The sequence below is a fragment of the Perognathus longimembris genome, chromosome 14 (assembly GCF_023159225.1).
Source record: "Perognathus longimembris pacificus isolate PPM17 chromosome 14, ASM2315922v1, whole genome shotgun sequence".
NCBI lineage: Eukaryota > Metazoa > Chordata > Mammalia > Rodentia > Heteromyidae > Perognathus > Perognathus longimembris.
In genome coordinates, this window is record NC_063174.1 from 27,448,164 (window position 1) to 27,463,179 (window position 15,016).

General features: G+C 40.0%; 1 protein-coding gene across 2 annotated transcripts in view; it reads right to left on the minus strand.

The window, feature by feature from the left end:
- Armh4 (armadillo like helical domain containing 4) overlaps positions 1 to 15,016 on the minus strand; it is a 118,413-nt gene that overhangs the window by 70,925 nt on the left and 32,472 nt on the right. For both annotated transcript variants that reach the window (XM_048362323.1, XM_048362322.1), the window contains exon 5: positions 7,344 to 7,586. In XM_048362323.1, the coding sequence (XP_048218280.1) occupies positions 7,344 to 7,586 (243 nt within the window). The remainder of the gene's footprint in view (positions 1 to 7,343; positions 7,587 to 15,016) is intronic.

Below are 15,016 nucleotides of genomic sequence, written 5' to 3' on the forward strand. Positions count from 1 at the left end.
TGCAGGCTTCAGTACCCATCTGCACGCACAGTGGGAATGGACAGCAGGAAGGAAGTCTATTCATTTTTGTGTATTCACCATATTTATAGCCTGCTCCATGCTAAAGAGAAGACTTGGGGCTTCTAAAAAAAAAAATAGCTACAACACAACAGGAGAAAAATAAACAAACAGAAAACTAACCAAATAAGTGCATTTAAAATCGACAAAAAACCCTGATTTTGTTGAATCTTTGGCCACAAAAGTACTACCACAACTACTACCCATCCACAAGTGACCCACAGCTCAAATAGAAAGATCTATAAAGAATAATATCTTGGGGCTGGAAATATGGCCTAGTGGCAAGAGTGCTTGCTTCCTACACATGAAGCTATAGGTTCGATTCCCCAGCACCACATATATGGAAAACGGCCAGAAGGGGCGCTGTGGCTCAGGTGGCAGAGTGCTAGCCTTGAGCAGGAAGAGGCCAGGGACAGTGCTCAGGCCCTGAGTCCAAGGCCCAGGACTGGCCAAAAAAAAAAAAAAAAGAAGAATATCTTGAACTTGGATGTCATGTTCCTCTGCAGTTCCAGTTTTCCTTATGTGTCCACCTTGAGGTAGGAAGAGGCAGCCATCATTAGGTCCTGCCTCAGACTCTGATACAAGGATGCCTTGCCTTACATGAAAAACAAAAGAGTCTGTGCCCAAGACTCCCACTTCCCTTGTCTAGAAAAAAAATCTCCATTCTTTCCAGAGAAAGAAATGAATGATGTTAAACTCTAATTCATCAACTTATGAGGATGCCATTTCAGGGGCAGGAAGGACTCCCAGGCATCTGGCTGATGCCCCCACCCCCATCCCAGGTACAGGTGTCAGCATTACAACCTTATTTAAGTGTCTATAATGTGATCATAGCCTTCCTGATAAAACAAAGGCAGAAAGTTTACTAGGTCTTCTTTCCATAGCTGGAGTACATAGCTGGAGTTTTCAACATCCCTGGCATAAAGGAAATGCAAAATCAAAACAACTCTGAGATTCCATCTCACCCCAGTCAGATTGGCCAATATTGTGAATTTAAACAATAAATGTTGGCCAAGATTTGGGGGAAAAGGAACCCTATTGCATTGTTGGTGGGAAAGTAAACTAGTACAACCACGCTGGACAGCAGTCTGGAGGTTCCTCAAAAAACTAAACATAGATCTTCCCTATGACATAGACATACCACTCCTGGGCATCTACCCTGAACATTATGATCCAGCATATGATAAGAACACCTGCACATCTATGTTTATTGCTTCACTAGTCACAATAGCCAAGTTGTAGAAACAGCCCAGATCCCCTACAATAGATGTGTGGACCCAAAAATGGAGGTACTTAAATACCATGGTGTTTTATACAACCATTAAAAAGAATAGAATACTATTATTTCATTCACAGGGAAGTGGATGAACCTAAAACAAATCATGTTAAGTGAGGTAAGCCAACCTCAGAGAGACAAATGACACATATTTTCTCTCATATGTGGAAGTTAGATCTAATATACTCTGACACATGATAAATTATACAGGACTCTAGATAGTCACATACAGCAAGACCAACAGAGAACACTTAGGGGAGAAACACAAAGACACAGTACCTCTGTGCCTCTGAACATTTAAAATAATATTCATCTAAATGAATTTCAGGAAATGGAAACAAGTGTTGTTTGTTTTTTCTGCTGTTGTTGGTACAGACAGCATTGTCTGTTTTTTGCTTTGGGTTTTTTTTAGGGTTTTTTGCTGGGTTTTTTTGTCTTGTTTGTTCATTCATAAGGGGCACAGAAATTGAGGGACAAAGGGTGAACAAATGCAGCAGTGGCACTCACTAGACACTATGTTGAAAATGAACTATACAACTTGTGGTTGAGGATGGGACAGGGAAACTGGGAGAGGGAAAAGGAAGGAATGACATTGTCCAAAAGGAAATGTACTCATTACCTGACTTATAAAATGGTAACACATCTGTATACCACCTTAATAATAATAATAATATTTTAAACCAGGCACTGGTGACTTACACCTGTAATCCTAGCTATTCAAGAGGCTGAGATCTGAGGACTGCAGTTCAAAGCCAACCCAGACAGAAAAGTTCGGGAGACTCTTACCTCCAATAAAGTACTTAGAAAAAGCCAAAAGTGGTGCTGTGGCTCAAGTGGTAAAGTGCTGGCCCTGAGCAAAGGACAGGGCCTAGTCCCAGAGTTCAATATTTACTTTGGAGATTCCATTCATAATATACATAATATATTCCAAATTCTCCTATATGGACCAGAGACAATAAAATGCAGATCTGTTAAGGTTTCAAAAAAGTTTCATGAAAAATAAAACCCTCTCTCCCCATCTTCCTACATAGATAGAACCTGCCTCCCCTTCGCCCACCCCCACCCCTAGGGAAAATCAGTAGATTCAGTGTAGGACAGTTATCTCATAGAGGGAGAACCCAGCTATCAGAGTTTGTTTGTTTGTTTGTTTGTTTGTTTGTTTGTTTTTATAGCTATATACAGCCAAGACTGAGGGCCCCTGGCCTGGGAACTTGGCTAAGAACCTGCCAGTTCCCCTTGCACTATCTTGCACTATCACAATGGACTAAGGTTTCTTTCCTCCCTATTCCATACAGATGTTTACTTACATTAGTCCTGGCCTTTTCCTGAGCAACTTTTCCTTCTCTTTCTCTCTTTTTTTTTTTTTTCTGGCCCTGAGGCTTGAACTCAGGGCCAAAGCAATGTCCCTGGGCTTCTTTGTACTCAAAGCTTTACCACTTGAGCCATAGTGCCATTTCTAGCTTTTTCTGAGTAGTTTGTTGGAGATAAGAGTCTCACAGACTGGCTGGCTTTGAACCATGATCCTCAGATCTCAGCACCCTAAGTAGCTAGGATTATAGGTGTATACCGGCACCCAGCTTCTTTTCTCTCTTGCTCACTCTCTTTCTTTCTTTCCTTTTTTTCTGTTCCTTTTGGGGCTGGTCCTGGGGCTTGAACTCAGGGCTGGGACACTGTCTCTGTGCTTTTTAGCTCAAGGCTAGTGCTTTGCCACTTGAGCCTCAGCTCCACTTCTGGCTTTTTCTTTGGGGAGGGGGCTAACTGGAGATGAGTCTCATGCACTTTCTGGTGTGGGCTGGCTTGGAAGCTCCATCCTCAAATCGACTCGACCTCCTGAGTAGTGAGGATTACAAGCATGAGGCAGCAGCACCCAGCCCTGAGCAACCTTTTAAGCCATAGCTTGATGTGTAAGTATCAAAATACACTGACCTTTGGTGCAATGAGTTGTAGGAAATCTCACACTTCCCACTGTCTTCTGGAAAACACCTTTTTCTTACTGCCACAGCACATGCGCTGTATTGTTCAGTCTCAGTATTATATAAGTGTTCAGTCTCAGCTACACATTAAGTGTCTTAAATGAATAAGGAGGAAGATGAGAAGAAAAGGTGCACTGGCATGTCTGAAGGCTGTGACTCACATACATTCCAGTCCCCTGATTCCCTAGGCCACCCACCACACTTTGGTTACAAGCCATTCCACCTTCCTACCAAGCAAAACACATGTGTCTTTTGTTCCTCTTCCTTTTATCTTTCGAAATGACCAGCTAAATGGAGCTGATAAATTAATCCCTTATAAAGTAAAAATAAATGGGAATATCCTAATGAGTTATCCTACCTTCTAAGGATTATTTTCATTACAGTCCAGAAGAAAGCTCTAATATAGGAAAACTGGCACCTTGATATAGGAAAGGTGGTATGTACTGGGGGTCAGACAAGGCACTCCTAAAATCACACCTCAGTGTGCTGAGTCACACCTTAGGATGGCTTCCCACCCAAAGCATACTGTGGTTAAAATGATAATTCAGGGACTGGGGATATGGCCTAGTGGCAAGAGTGCTTGCCTTGTATACTAATGTATACTAATGACAAAGGCAGGGGCCATGAAGTATGAAGAATCCTTATGATCAAAAAACAGATGCTGGGCTGGGGATATAGCCTAGTGGCAAGAGTGCCTGCCTCGGATACACGAGGCCCTAGGTTCAATTCCCCAGCACCACATATACAGAAAACGGCCAGAAGCGGCGCTGTGGCTCAAGTGGCAGAGTGCTAGCCTTGAGCAAAAAGAAGCCAGGGACAGTGCTCAGGCCCTGAGTCCAAGCCCCAGGACTGGCCAAAAAAAAAAAAAAAGATAATTCAGGGCTGGGAATATGGCTTAGTGGTAGAGTGCTTCCCTTGCATGGATGAAGCCCTGGGTTCGATTCCTCAGCACCACATAAACAGAAAAGGCTGGAAGTGGCACTGTGGTTCAAGTTGTAGAGTGAAGCCAGGGCCAGTGCTCAAGCCGAGTCCCAAGCCCCAGGACTGGCAAAAAAAAAAAAAGAAGGAAGGAAGAAAAGAAGGAAGATGATAATTCAGAGCTGGGCGCTAGTGGCTCACACCTGTAACTGTAACTACTAAAGAATCTGAAATCATAGGATCACAGTTCGAAGCCAGCCCAGATAAGAAAGTCCGTGAAACTCTTATCTCTAATAAAACTACCAAAAAGCCAGAGTGGAGCTGTAGCTTGAGTTGTAGAGCACTAGCCTTACGAGAAAAAAAAAAAAGCTCAGAGACAGCCCACAGGCCCTGAGTTCAAGCCCCAGGACCTACACACACACACACACAAAAAAAAAAAAAAAAAAAAAAAACCTCAGTTCCCTGATATGGAATATGCTCAGCCACTGACCTCAAAATCTACAGGACACTCCCTGCTTCATAGTAATTTATATGTCAGTCAACCTTTCACTGTCTCTCTATAACATACCATAGTAGCTGGTTGAGACACTTACTGAGCATTTCTAGTCCACAGGCATTTCTAATGAAGACACAGATGAAGACCCTTCTCTACTGTCCATAAACATTCCTAGATTACTAATTGAATGGTTATTATATTTTTTAAGATGGCTTAGAAAAAAACTATTCCATCCCCTCAATCAAGTGCCCATTTCGAAGTTACATGTAGGCTTCTGGCAAAAGTGAAGACAGCTATAATAATTCTTTGGAAACTTTATCCTACTAGAATATCAATCAAACACTAAAGTAGCCTAAAATGGTCTCTTTCTGGGAAAGAAGAAAAAATAAATAATGCTACCTTCAAACTTCTATCCAGAATTTACAAATTCAAAACATAATTAAAATACAGAAGGCAGTTTAAAAAGATTTAACATGACTCTTAGAGAATAAAAGAGACATGGGTAAGTATTTACTACAGAAGAAAACAAAAAAAAATACACAGAAATCATCTCATCAAATCATTATATCTCCTATGACTCTCACTCTCTCCCACCACTCTCTAAGAAGAACCTTTGTGAATATATTTTGCCCAGCAAGGTAATCCAAACTAATCTCCTCATCTCCATATCAAGACCTGTAATCATATCAGCAAAGTCCCTTTTGCTACATGACATTTATCAGGTTCCAGAGATTAGGAAGTGGACATCTTTGGGGAGCCACTATTCTACTTACTACAAAAATCTATCTCAAGTAAGGATTTGATCTGAGAATATTCATTAATACTGAATTAATGCTAACCTTGAAGTTGTTATACATATTGAGTCATGACAGATATCCCTGCCTTTTATGAAAAAGTTAATAGGTTACTGAAATTCTAGACTTAGATACTACTCGAATACAATCTTCTTCCAAGAGGAAAAGACTAGCTTGAAAGATTTGTTTCCTGTATGAGTTTGTAGAAAAGTCACAGTGCTAAATATAGGTTGATTAAATTAATTTAGAAGGAAAAGTAAGCTAGGCATTAGTGGCTCATACATGCAATCTTAGCTATTCAGGAGGCTGAGATCTGAGGATCATGGTTCAAAGTCAGCCTGAGCAAAAAAGTCCCCATGAGAATCATATCTCCAAATAACTACTCAAAAACTGGAAGTGGTGCTGTGGCTCAAAGTGGTAGAGCACTAGCCTTGAGCAAAAGAGTTCAGAGTCAGGGTCCAGGCCCTGAGTTCAAGTCTCAAGACTAACAAAAAAAAAGGAAAAGAAGTAACAGTAAAACCAAAGAGACACTGGGAAATAGTGGCATACTATCTTAAGAAGAAAAATGTGGTATGAAAACTCAGAACCTGAGAGAACAATTTTTAAAGGTGATAAAATTCACTACATTGAAATCATTAATGCACAAGCTCAAGCTATGCATGAGGGCTGGAGCCAGAAAGCAGATGGAAGAACAGTAGAGCTATTTGACCTGATCCTTATCCTAACACATCTTAACTGCTACTAGCTAAAAAGTGAGAAAAACTTAAATGTTCAACTGGTGATTAGATAAGCAAAATGTGCTGTATCCACCCACCCAGATACTACCCAGCTCTAACATGAGACAAATTGCTAAACAAACAACCACTAATATTTAGCATTGTGCTAAAGTGAAAGAAGGTGGATGCAAAAAAAAAAAACCCATGCATCATATGATTCTATTTACATAAAACTCTAGAAAATGCAAATTAATGTACAGTGCCCCAAGCAGATGAATGGTTGTTTGGGGAAGGGAGCTGAGGAAGGGCTGCAACGTATGAAGGACAGCTGTGACTCATGTAGCTCCTTCATAGTCACATGCTGAACACCTCTGTCAGAGCAAAGTCCCAGACCAACATTGAAATTCTCTATGAAATAGAACCAAAAGCTGGAGAGGGGATTCTTGCACTTAATGTCTGTCACAATAAAGATATAAGGGCCCAGTTGTAAAAAAAAGATCAGGTTCACTTCACCTCAGGTCAAGAGAGTGAGAATAGGTCTTTCATTCATTAGCTTAATAGTGTCCACAGGAAAGAGAAAGCCTGCATCCTTGGTCTCTTGTAAGAAACAGGGGCCAAGCACAAGACAGAGAAAGCCTAAGGCTGTCTGGACACTCAATAGCTAAGAGGAGATTGTGCTTACATTAACAGAAAACTGGTGAGATTGCTGGAAAGCTCACCTAATAATAGGGCAGGAATTTCCCTAGGAAACAAATTCTGAAAGGCCAAAGATGACAAACCACATTCATTTCCCGACGCAGGTCCATTTGTATTCTCAGTTAGCATCCTGGTTTTGTCTCCCCATTTGGGAAGTCTTCCTAAAGCTGTCTTTCTTCAAGCTGGGAAGGAAAACTAGAATTCCTTCCAAAAATTCAGACAACTATGTGCATAATGAATCTCCTATTTAAGAGCATAATAGAAACTTCTTAAACAAACAACGGACCTCTTTTTTTTCCCCAAATGAACACCCATAAACACAGAAAGGTCATTCACAAACGTCAAAGAAAGACAACTCTCACCTTAGAAAAGTAAGAAGACAGGGAGGAAAAAAAGAAAAATACTCAAGGGTCTTACCCAGGCCTTGGTTCTGTTGTTCCCACTCAACGGCATCTGGCACTTGGTAGGTGGCTGCTCCCAGTGGGTCTATGTCTCCCTGCTCTAAGCCAGGTTCCTCAGATGTGATGCCAGGGGGAGTGAACCCTGGCAATTCAGTGTCCCCATCAAAGTTGTCATCTAAGGAGTCTGCATCTTTATCTTCTTCATCTTCCTCTTCATCTTCCTCTTCATCTTCATCCTCCTCATCCTCATCTTCTCCCTCTGAGCAAAAAAAAGTTGAATGAAACATGAAAATACACTCTATATACTCCCACAAATGAATCTTTTTAAAATGTTCCAAACATCAGGTGTGTACATATATACATACATACATACATACATACATACATATTTGTGCTTGGCCTTTTAAAGCCAAGTTTATAGCCAATGTGGATGATGTGAGATTTGTAAGACCAGGTACCCACTATATACCCCATATTTTAAGCTTTCAAAACCAGTTCCGTGAGGTAAGCATCATGCATCACATTTATTGGGAGTTCACATTCAGGTACTCAGAATTTTTATTAAGGTAATTTATTTTTTACAAGATTAGAAAACAGCCCTGTTTCCATTCTCTAACGGTCATGAAAGATTCAGCTGTTAGAGACTATACTGAAATACCAACAGAACTTTAAAATGAGCCGTTCCCACCCAGACTCATTATCATATCAGTGATGAAAATTCCTTATTCAGCTCATTTTCCATTCCTTTGTGAACAGAACTTATGACAATATTATGTGAGAGACACTCAAATCCACTCACTGTTCTACCTGTGGAGGAAAAATGACCAAGAAACTGGAAGTAATCATATCCCCATTCTCAATCCAACTCTAATGGGAGGTGGAAATAGGCAAGAAAGCAACAATGTGGAGAAAACCACCAACACTGTCAGAAGAGTTAACATCCAAAACGGCTCCTTTTCAGTGATCCCAGCAGAGTGGGTGTTAGGAACATAAGGTTCCCAAATTTTTTAGAAAATTTTGTTTTATAAAAATAACCAAATCTCATTTTTGTGATATATGAACACCAAATAAGCTTGTGGCCTGTGGGTTAATGTACACACACACACACACACACACACACACACACACACTATAGTATATATAAAGGTAGCACAGAAAAAGAAAAACTGAACCTCTAAAAGAAATAATTGTACTTGGTTTAGCATGATGAACATGTACACTTTTTATATGGACATCTAGTGACAATGCTGGAAGAACCAAAGTTGCATTAGTCCCCATCTGCCCTTTAAATCCAGAAGGGAAGATGAGAGAATTCAGCTGAGCTGTTCCTTGCAACCTTGTCACCTGCAATGCAGAGTGCATCCTCAGGACTGACATGTTTTCTTTCCAGGCTTCTCCATAACATCAAACTGTAACAGGGCCATGCACAGCATTCAGAGGACAGAAAGGACAGTTTCTGAGTCCCCCTCTAACCTAACAGGCATAATCCTCCCACCTAGCTGTGCTGTGTCCACTCCCATGTATGTGGCATAGGTTGCATGCATCCTCTTTTCACTCTTGTGGAGCCAGCACTCCCTTAAAAGCTCAGCGGTCCCCCTGAGTTCAGGGTGTACAACCAAGGTTGTGCATGAGCCAAGGTCCCTTACCAAGGAGCTAGTGTACCTTCCGTAGTATCCTTACCAAGAGCAAGACCCTGACCCTCCTGTTAGGGCATCCACTGTCAAGAATTCTAACACCTAAGTCTGAAAACTCAGACTTAGATGTCACCCACAACTGTAATTGAGGTGTTAGAAAAGAAAGACAGCTCAGCATGCTTCAGAGAGGAAGACATGATCTAATTGAGATTTCTATGCTCAAAGTAAACTGAAAGTTAAAGTGGAGAGCTGCAAACCATTTATCGGCAATGTCAGGTAACAGTGCCTCATGGCTAAGAGATGCTTAGTGATATCAAGTAGCAATTCGAATAGAGAAATGTCCTGTTACAAGTGACGGGCGTGGGTGGGGGGGAATGTGTCTAGACAGCATCCTCACCAAGCCAATTTCATCTGTCTGGCCTATCTGACAGAATCTCTTAACAACTGCTTCATAACACAAAACAATCTTTTGCACTTACATAGAACATTTCTTCTGGGGGGCTTAATCACTTTTCAGGCATTGTCCTCCAAATGTACATCAATTTGCTAAACAAGGAACACACTTATAAATCCTGTTTTACTTACAGGTTACTTTAGCTAGTCAAATTGCTAACCTTGTACTCAGATAATACCATAGCCATGCCTTAAAACAAGTTTTTCATACCCAGAATTTTTGCTTCTCTAGATCTACCCTGTTTTCTTTATTTATTGAAAACATTTCTGCCTTAAGTTACCAAATCTTAAGAGTTTTAATTTTGTCCCAGATTAGGTTGCTACAAAGTCCATTAGTCATTTCATAGATAGTCCCCACCAAAGTTTCTCAAACTGTGCTTTTATTACACCTTAGACATTTTTAAATCTTCAGATCCAGACAAGTCGCTAGCATTTCCAGGCTATAGCTAAGGTATCACCGGAGAAGAAGCCCTTGGACTGACTCTGTCATCAGAAATAATGTTGAGGACCAGCATTACTCTGCCTATTGGAAAAAGCAGCAATTAATTTGAATCGTCTTTTGCATATTTATTGATTCATTTTAGGTCAAATCTCACCACCACCCCCCGCCCTGTGGCTTTTTTCACCTCTTTTTAAAGTTTAACACCAAATGAATATAAATGGAAAGTGAAAGGATGTATGGAAAAACTGCTGCAGCTCCCTATACCAGTTTTGGTCCTAGCTGTATTAATCTCTCCCAGTTCCTCACTGAGGGGCGTGGCTCTGACTTAGCGCAGGCATCTTTCTAAAGGGGAAATGCTCACTGGCAGGTGGAACCCCTCTGCTGATATTATTTTTTTCTGATATGGTTTTTAAAAACATGGTAGCAAACTGTTGCCCACACATAGAACTGACCAGCCAGGTTGGGGTTTTTGTTATTTATTTGTTCTTAAAAAAAAAAAAAAAAACTTGAGTACCCAATTACAAGCACAACAGAAAAGCTGGGAAATGTCTTGAAGCTATGAAGCAATTTTCCAGTAGATGGCTCTCCAGGACCAAAAGCTGCTAAGGAAGCCAAAGCAGTTCCCAGGGCAGAGCTGACTTAGAATTTATAGAATTTCTAAAATCTGAACTGGCCTTGCCTTTTTACATTTCGATCATGTAATGTATCATATTTTATCTCAGGAAGTTTATTAATATTGGTGTTAATATAAGTAGCATATACCACCTACACATTATTAAGCTTCATAATATAATGAATAACATCGCTGCTCTTGAGAGCTAGATGGTAATTAATATTGCTGCACATATCTGCATTTTCTGCTTATTTTAACCTCCTTCTCCTTAATTCAGATGAACTTACTATAAATAAGTTGAGACTTTTACACATTTCTCAGCTGTTATGTACTCTTTTTATTTTTGTTTCGTTTTTGTCGGTTGTGGGGCTTGAACTCAGGGCTTGGGCACTGTCCCCGAGCCTCTCTGTGCTCAAGGCTAGTGCTCTACCACTTGAGTCATAGCACCACTTTCAGTTATTGAATGGTTAATTGGAGATGAGTCTCATGGGGACTTTTCTTTCCAGGCTGGCTTTGAGCCAGAGCCCTCAGATCTCAGCCTCCTGAGTAGCTAGGATTATGCTTAAAATGTTCCCATGCAGACCTGGGCATCAGTGGCTCATGCCTAGCTACTCAGGAGACTGGAATCTGAGGACTGAGGTTGAGAACCAGCTGGGAAAGGAAAAGTCCATATGGTTTTTTTCTGACTACCTGTGGTCTCTTCTATGCATTAACATGTTTCAGCCAAGATCTAGTCATTCTGCTGTGTTAGATAGAGCCCTTCAGAATCATCTCTCCAATGATCATTCTTTCCAAAAGCTCTGTATTATCTACATTTGAGGTGCATCCAGCAAACTGAGTAACAGATTTAATTTGTTTTTCAAATTCCATTCTCAGATTCTCCACTATCCAGCACTCCCAAATGCATCTGTAACCTGGGGCACATTTTAAAACTAAATAAAATCTCAAGTAATCGTGCTTGCTGAACACTGACATCTTTAAGCTCTTCTTTTAATTTCTACAGTTCTCTTTTTTTGTTTTTAATTCATCAGCATGTCTTTAGGCTCACATATAGATCCATTCCATTCTCTTGAAAAGTTGTTTTTTCTTTTTTTAATTGTCACTGCAAGGGTGATATACAGAGTGCTTACAGTTACCTAAGTCAGTTAATAAGTACATTTCTTTTTGAACAATGTCACCTCTTACCTTATTTTCTCCCATTTTTTCCCTCCTGACTCCCACTTGAAAACTTTTACTCAATTTCAAATTTCCTTTTAACTGTAAACAGTAAATACAATGATTTTTTTAAGTGTCCTCCAATCTATCCTTAATACTTAAAGCTACATTAATGAGAAAATAAACAGGCTTGAGGCAAGATAACCAGCTACTTCAAACACCAGTTGCAAAACATTTTAGACTCAATCCACGTCTCAAACAGATGTTTAAAGATATTTTTATTTCATTTTATACTTCTTTACATTTGAGGATTTTGCTCTTGATTATGTTATCTCCTTTATCTGGTTAGCAAGCTAAAGAGACAAGTGAACTACATTCACATTCATCCATGACCTAATCCCTTTTCAGACCCAACCTCATATAATTGGCCTGTTCTCCATTATCTTCTATAAATTCTGCCCCAAAGTAAATTGAGTTTCACTGATAGAGCCCTACAGCAAGCATAAATTCTACAGTCTAACTCCTGCTCATTAAACAACTACTTTTGAATTAGTTAAGCTTCCCACTAAGAAATGAGACTAGAATGATACTATTTATTTCTCAAGGCTGATATACAGAAAAACATAGAAGCTATATTAATATTGTATCTATAAATTCTAAGCCATCTGGAATAAAACTTTTTCAACAATTTAGTAATCCTAAAGGAATATTAGCAATAAAGAAACATACATAACTTGTATACAAAAATCTACATACAGGCCGAGTGCCAGTGACTCATGCCTGTAATCCTAGCTACTCAAGAGGCTGAGATCTAAGGATCAAGGTTCAAAGCTAGCCTGGGAAGGAAAGTCTGTGAAACTCTTATCTCCAATTAACCGCCAGAAAATCAGAGGAGATTGTGGCTCAAGTGGTAGAGCTTTAGCCTTGAGCTGAAGAGTTCATGGACAGCACCCAGGCCAAGTTCAAGCCCCATGACAGGGGGAAAAATTCATATACAGTCAACTGATAGATTAGCTAGGTTGATTATTCATTTTGCAAAAAATATGTATCAAGTCAGGTGCCAAAGCTCATGCCTGTAATCCTAGCTACTCGAGAGGCTGAGATCTGAAGATCATGGTTCAAAGGAGACCTAGGCAGAAAGTCCATTAGACTCTTATCTCCAATTAACCATCAAAAAGCCAGAAGTACATTGTGGCTAATGTGGTGGAGTGCTAGCCTTGAGCAAAAAAGCTCAGAGACCGTGCCCAGGCCCAGGCCCTGAGTTCAAGTCCCAGGACCAGCTTTTTTTTTTTTTTTTAGTGTATAAAAATAGATTTCCTGGGGGCTGGGAATATGGCCTAGTGGTAGAATGCTTGCCTTGCGTACATGAAGCCCTGGGTTCGATTCCTCAGCACCACATATATAGAAAAGGCCAGAAGTGGCACTGTGGCTAAGTGGTAGTTAGCAGCTAGCCGTGAGCAAAAAGAAGCCAGGGACAGTGCTGGGACCCTGAGTTCAAGCCCCAGGACTGGCAAAAAACAAACAAGCAAAAAAAATAGATTTACCCTTCAAAATCTTAAACATAACTAAACCTATCTATAATGAGCTTTACTTACAAATACTAATTTTTATGTGTTTGTTTTATCATACCTGTGAAATTTTAGCTTCCTGAGAGCTTGTGTTATTCATCTTTGTACTCCACCACTGGGTTACACCACTTTGTGCCTTGCACAAAACTTGATTCAGTCTTGACTGAAAAAATTACGCTATCTTCCTCTTTGAAATAGTTTCATAGGGCTTGAATACAAGTATGACTTTATGTTTATACATAAACACACATATATATGTATACACACAAGCATGTGTATATGTGTCTGTATTTCAAGAGAGTATCTGAATTTTTTAATGGAAAATGCTTCTAGATGCTTTTGTCAAATCAGGTGATGGCATGGGGGAAAGTGAGTCTTCACAAATGAACTCCCATAACACTGTTAGAGGGTCTCCCTCACCCCATATTTCTTCTGCTTCTTTCACTCACACTGTAGCTTCTCAGAGTGGTTTTAAATAATTTATGCAGCTGAGTACTAATGGCTTATGCCTGTAATTAATTCTAGCTACTTATGTGGCCCATGGAGGACCATGATTTGAAACTCAGCAGAAAACTCCAAGAGACTGTATCCCTATAATCAGCAAAAAGGTAGTCTAGAGATGTGTCTCAAGTGGTAGAACACCAATGGTGAGCAAACAAGCCCAGTGAGAGTGCAAAGCCCTGATATTAGCGCATGCACGTGCACACACACACACACACAAACACACACTCAATCACTTAAGCTTAATGAGTTCCTCTTCTCTAATTGGTTCGGATACTGGCATGGATTCTAATGAGAATGAAATAATGTACAACCCTTTGATAGGACCCAAGAACTGGAAGCAAATTGTTAGGGAGTTTCTAAGCAGAATGTGATTGGGAACCACTGCTCCATTTACATAAAAAAGATCAACTTCAGGTCTGAATCAGCACTAGATTTGAACATTAACATCAATAAGCAGAACAAGGCAAGAAGGAGACATTTCATCTAAACAAAAAGATGGCCAGAAAACCAGGCACTTAATCATGATCTCACCCAACACCCAGTATTGATAGGCCATGGTATACCTGACTAAGCTGAAAGATAAGACCTTGATTTTAAAAAGCAAATTGTATAGAATTCAGGCAAGAGATCACAAACTGAGAGTCAATGTCTGGAAAGACAGACTCATTTTGGGGTGTGTGTATAGTAATAAAAATAAAATGGAAAAGATAAACAGTTAAATTGATTCCCAGCTTTTTTTAAAAATCAGAATGTTTTTTATAAAAATGAGTTCAGTTCAACTGGTCTAGGAGAGATTCTGAGATCTGATATCACTGTCTCAGATTCTTCTCCTTCTGGCAACATGCTGAACAGACGGTACAGATCAGGAGTGCGTGCTCTCCCCTGAATCACACACACCACACCCTTCAGTCTTCCATCCCTTTCTCTTTGCTTACTTATCTACCTGACACCCAGACCACTGCTGCATGGAAAGGATGTATTTCTTTATAACAACTAATACACCATAGTATATGAGAAATGGTGTATAAGTTCGTCAAATGGTGTATATATCATCAATCATAAAACTAAGTCTCATTATGTGTTTACTGTGTGTCAGAAAGTACTACCAAAAATGTTACCTGCAAGCTCTTAATCCTCACAACAAAGCCTGAAGTAGAGACATCAGTGTCCCTGTTTCTCAAATGGGAAAACGGAGCTCTAAAGATATTAGATACTAGCTTGCTACTGACGCTCATGTCTATAATCCTATCTACTCAAGAGGCTGAGATCTGAGGATCAAAGTGTGAAGCTAGCCCAGGCAGGAAGTCTGTGAGACTCTTA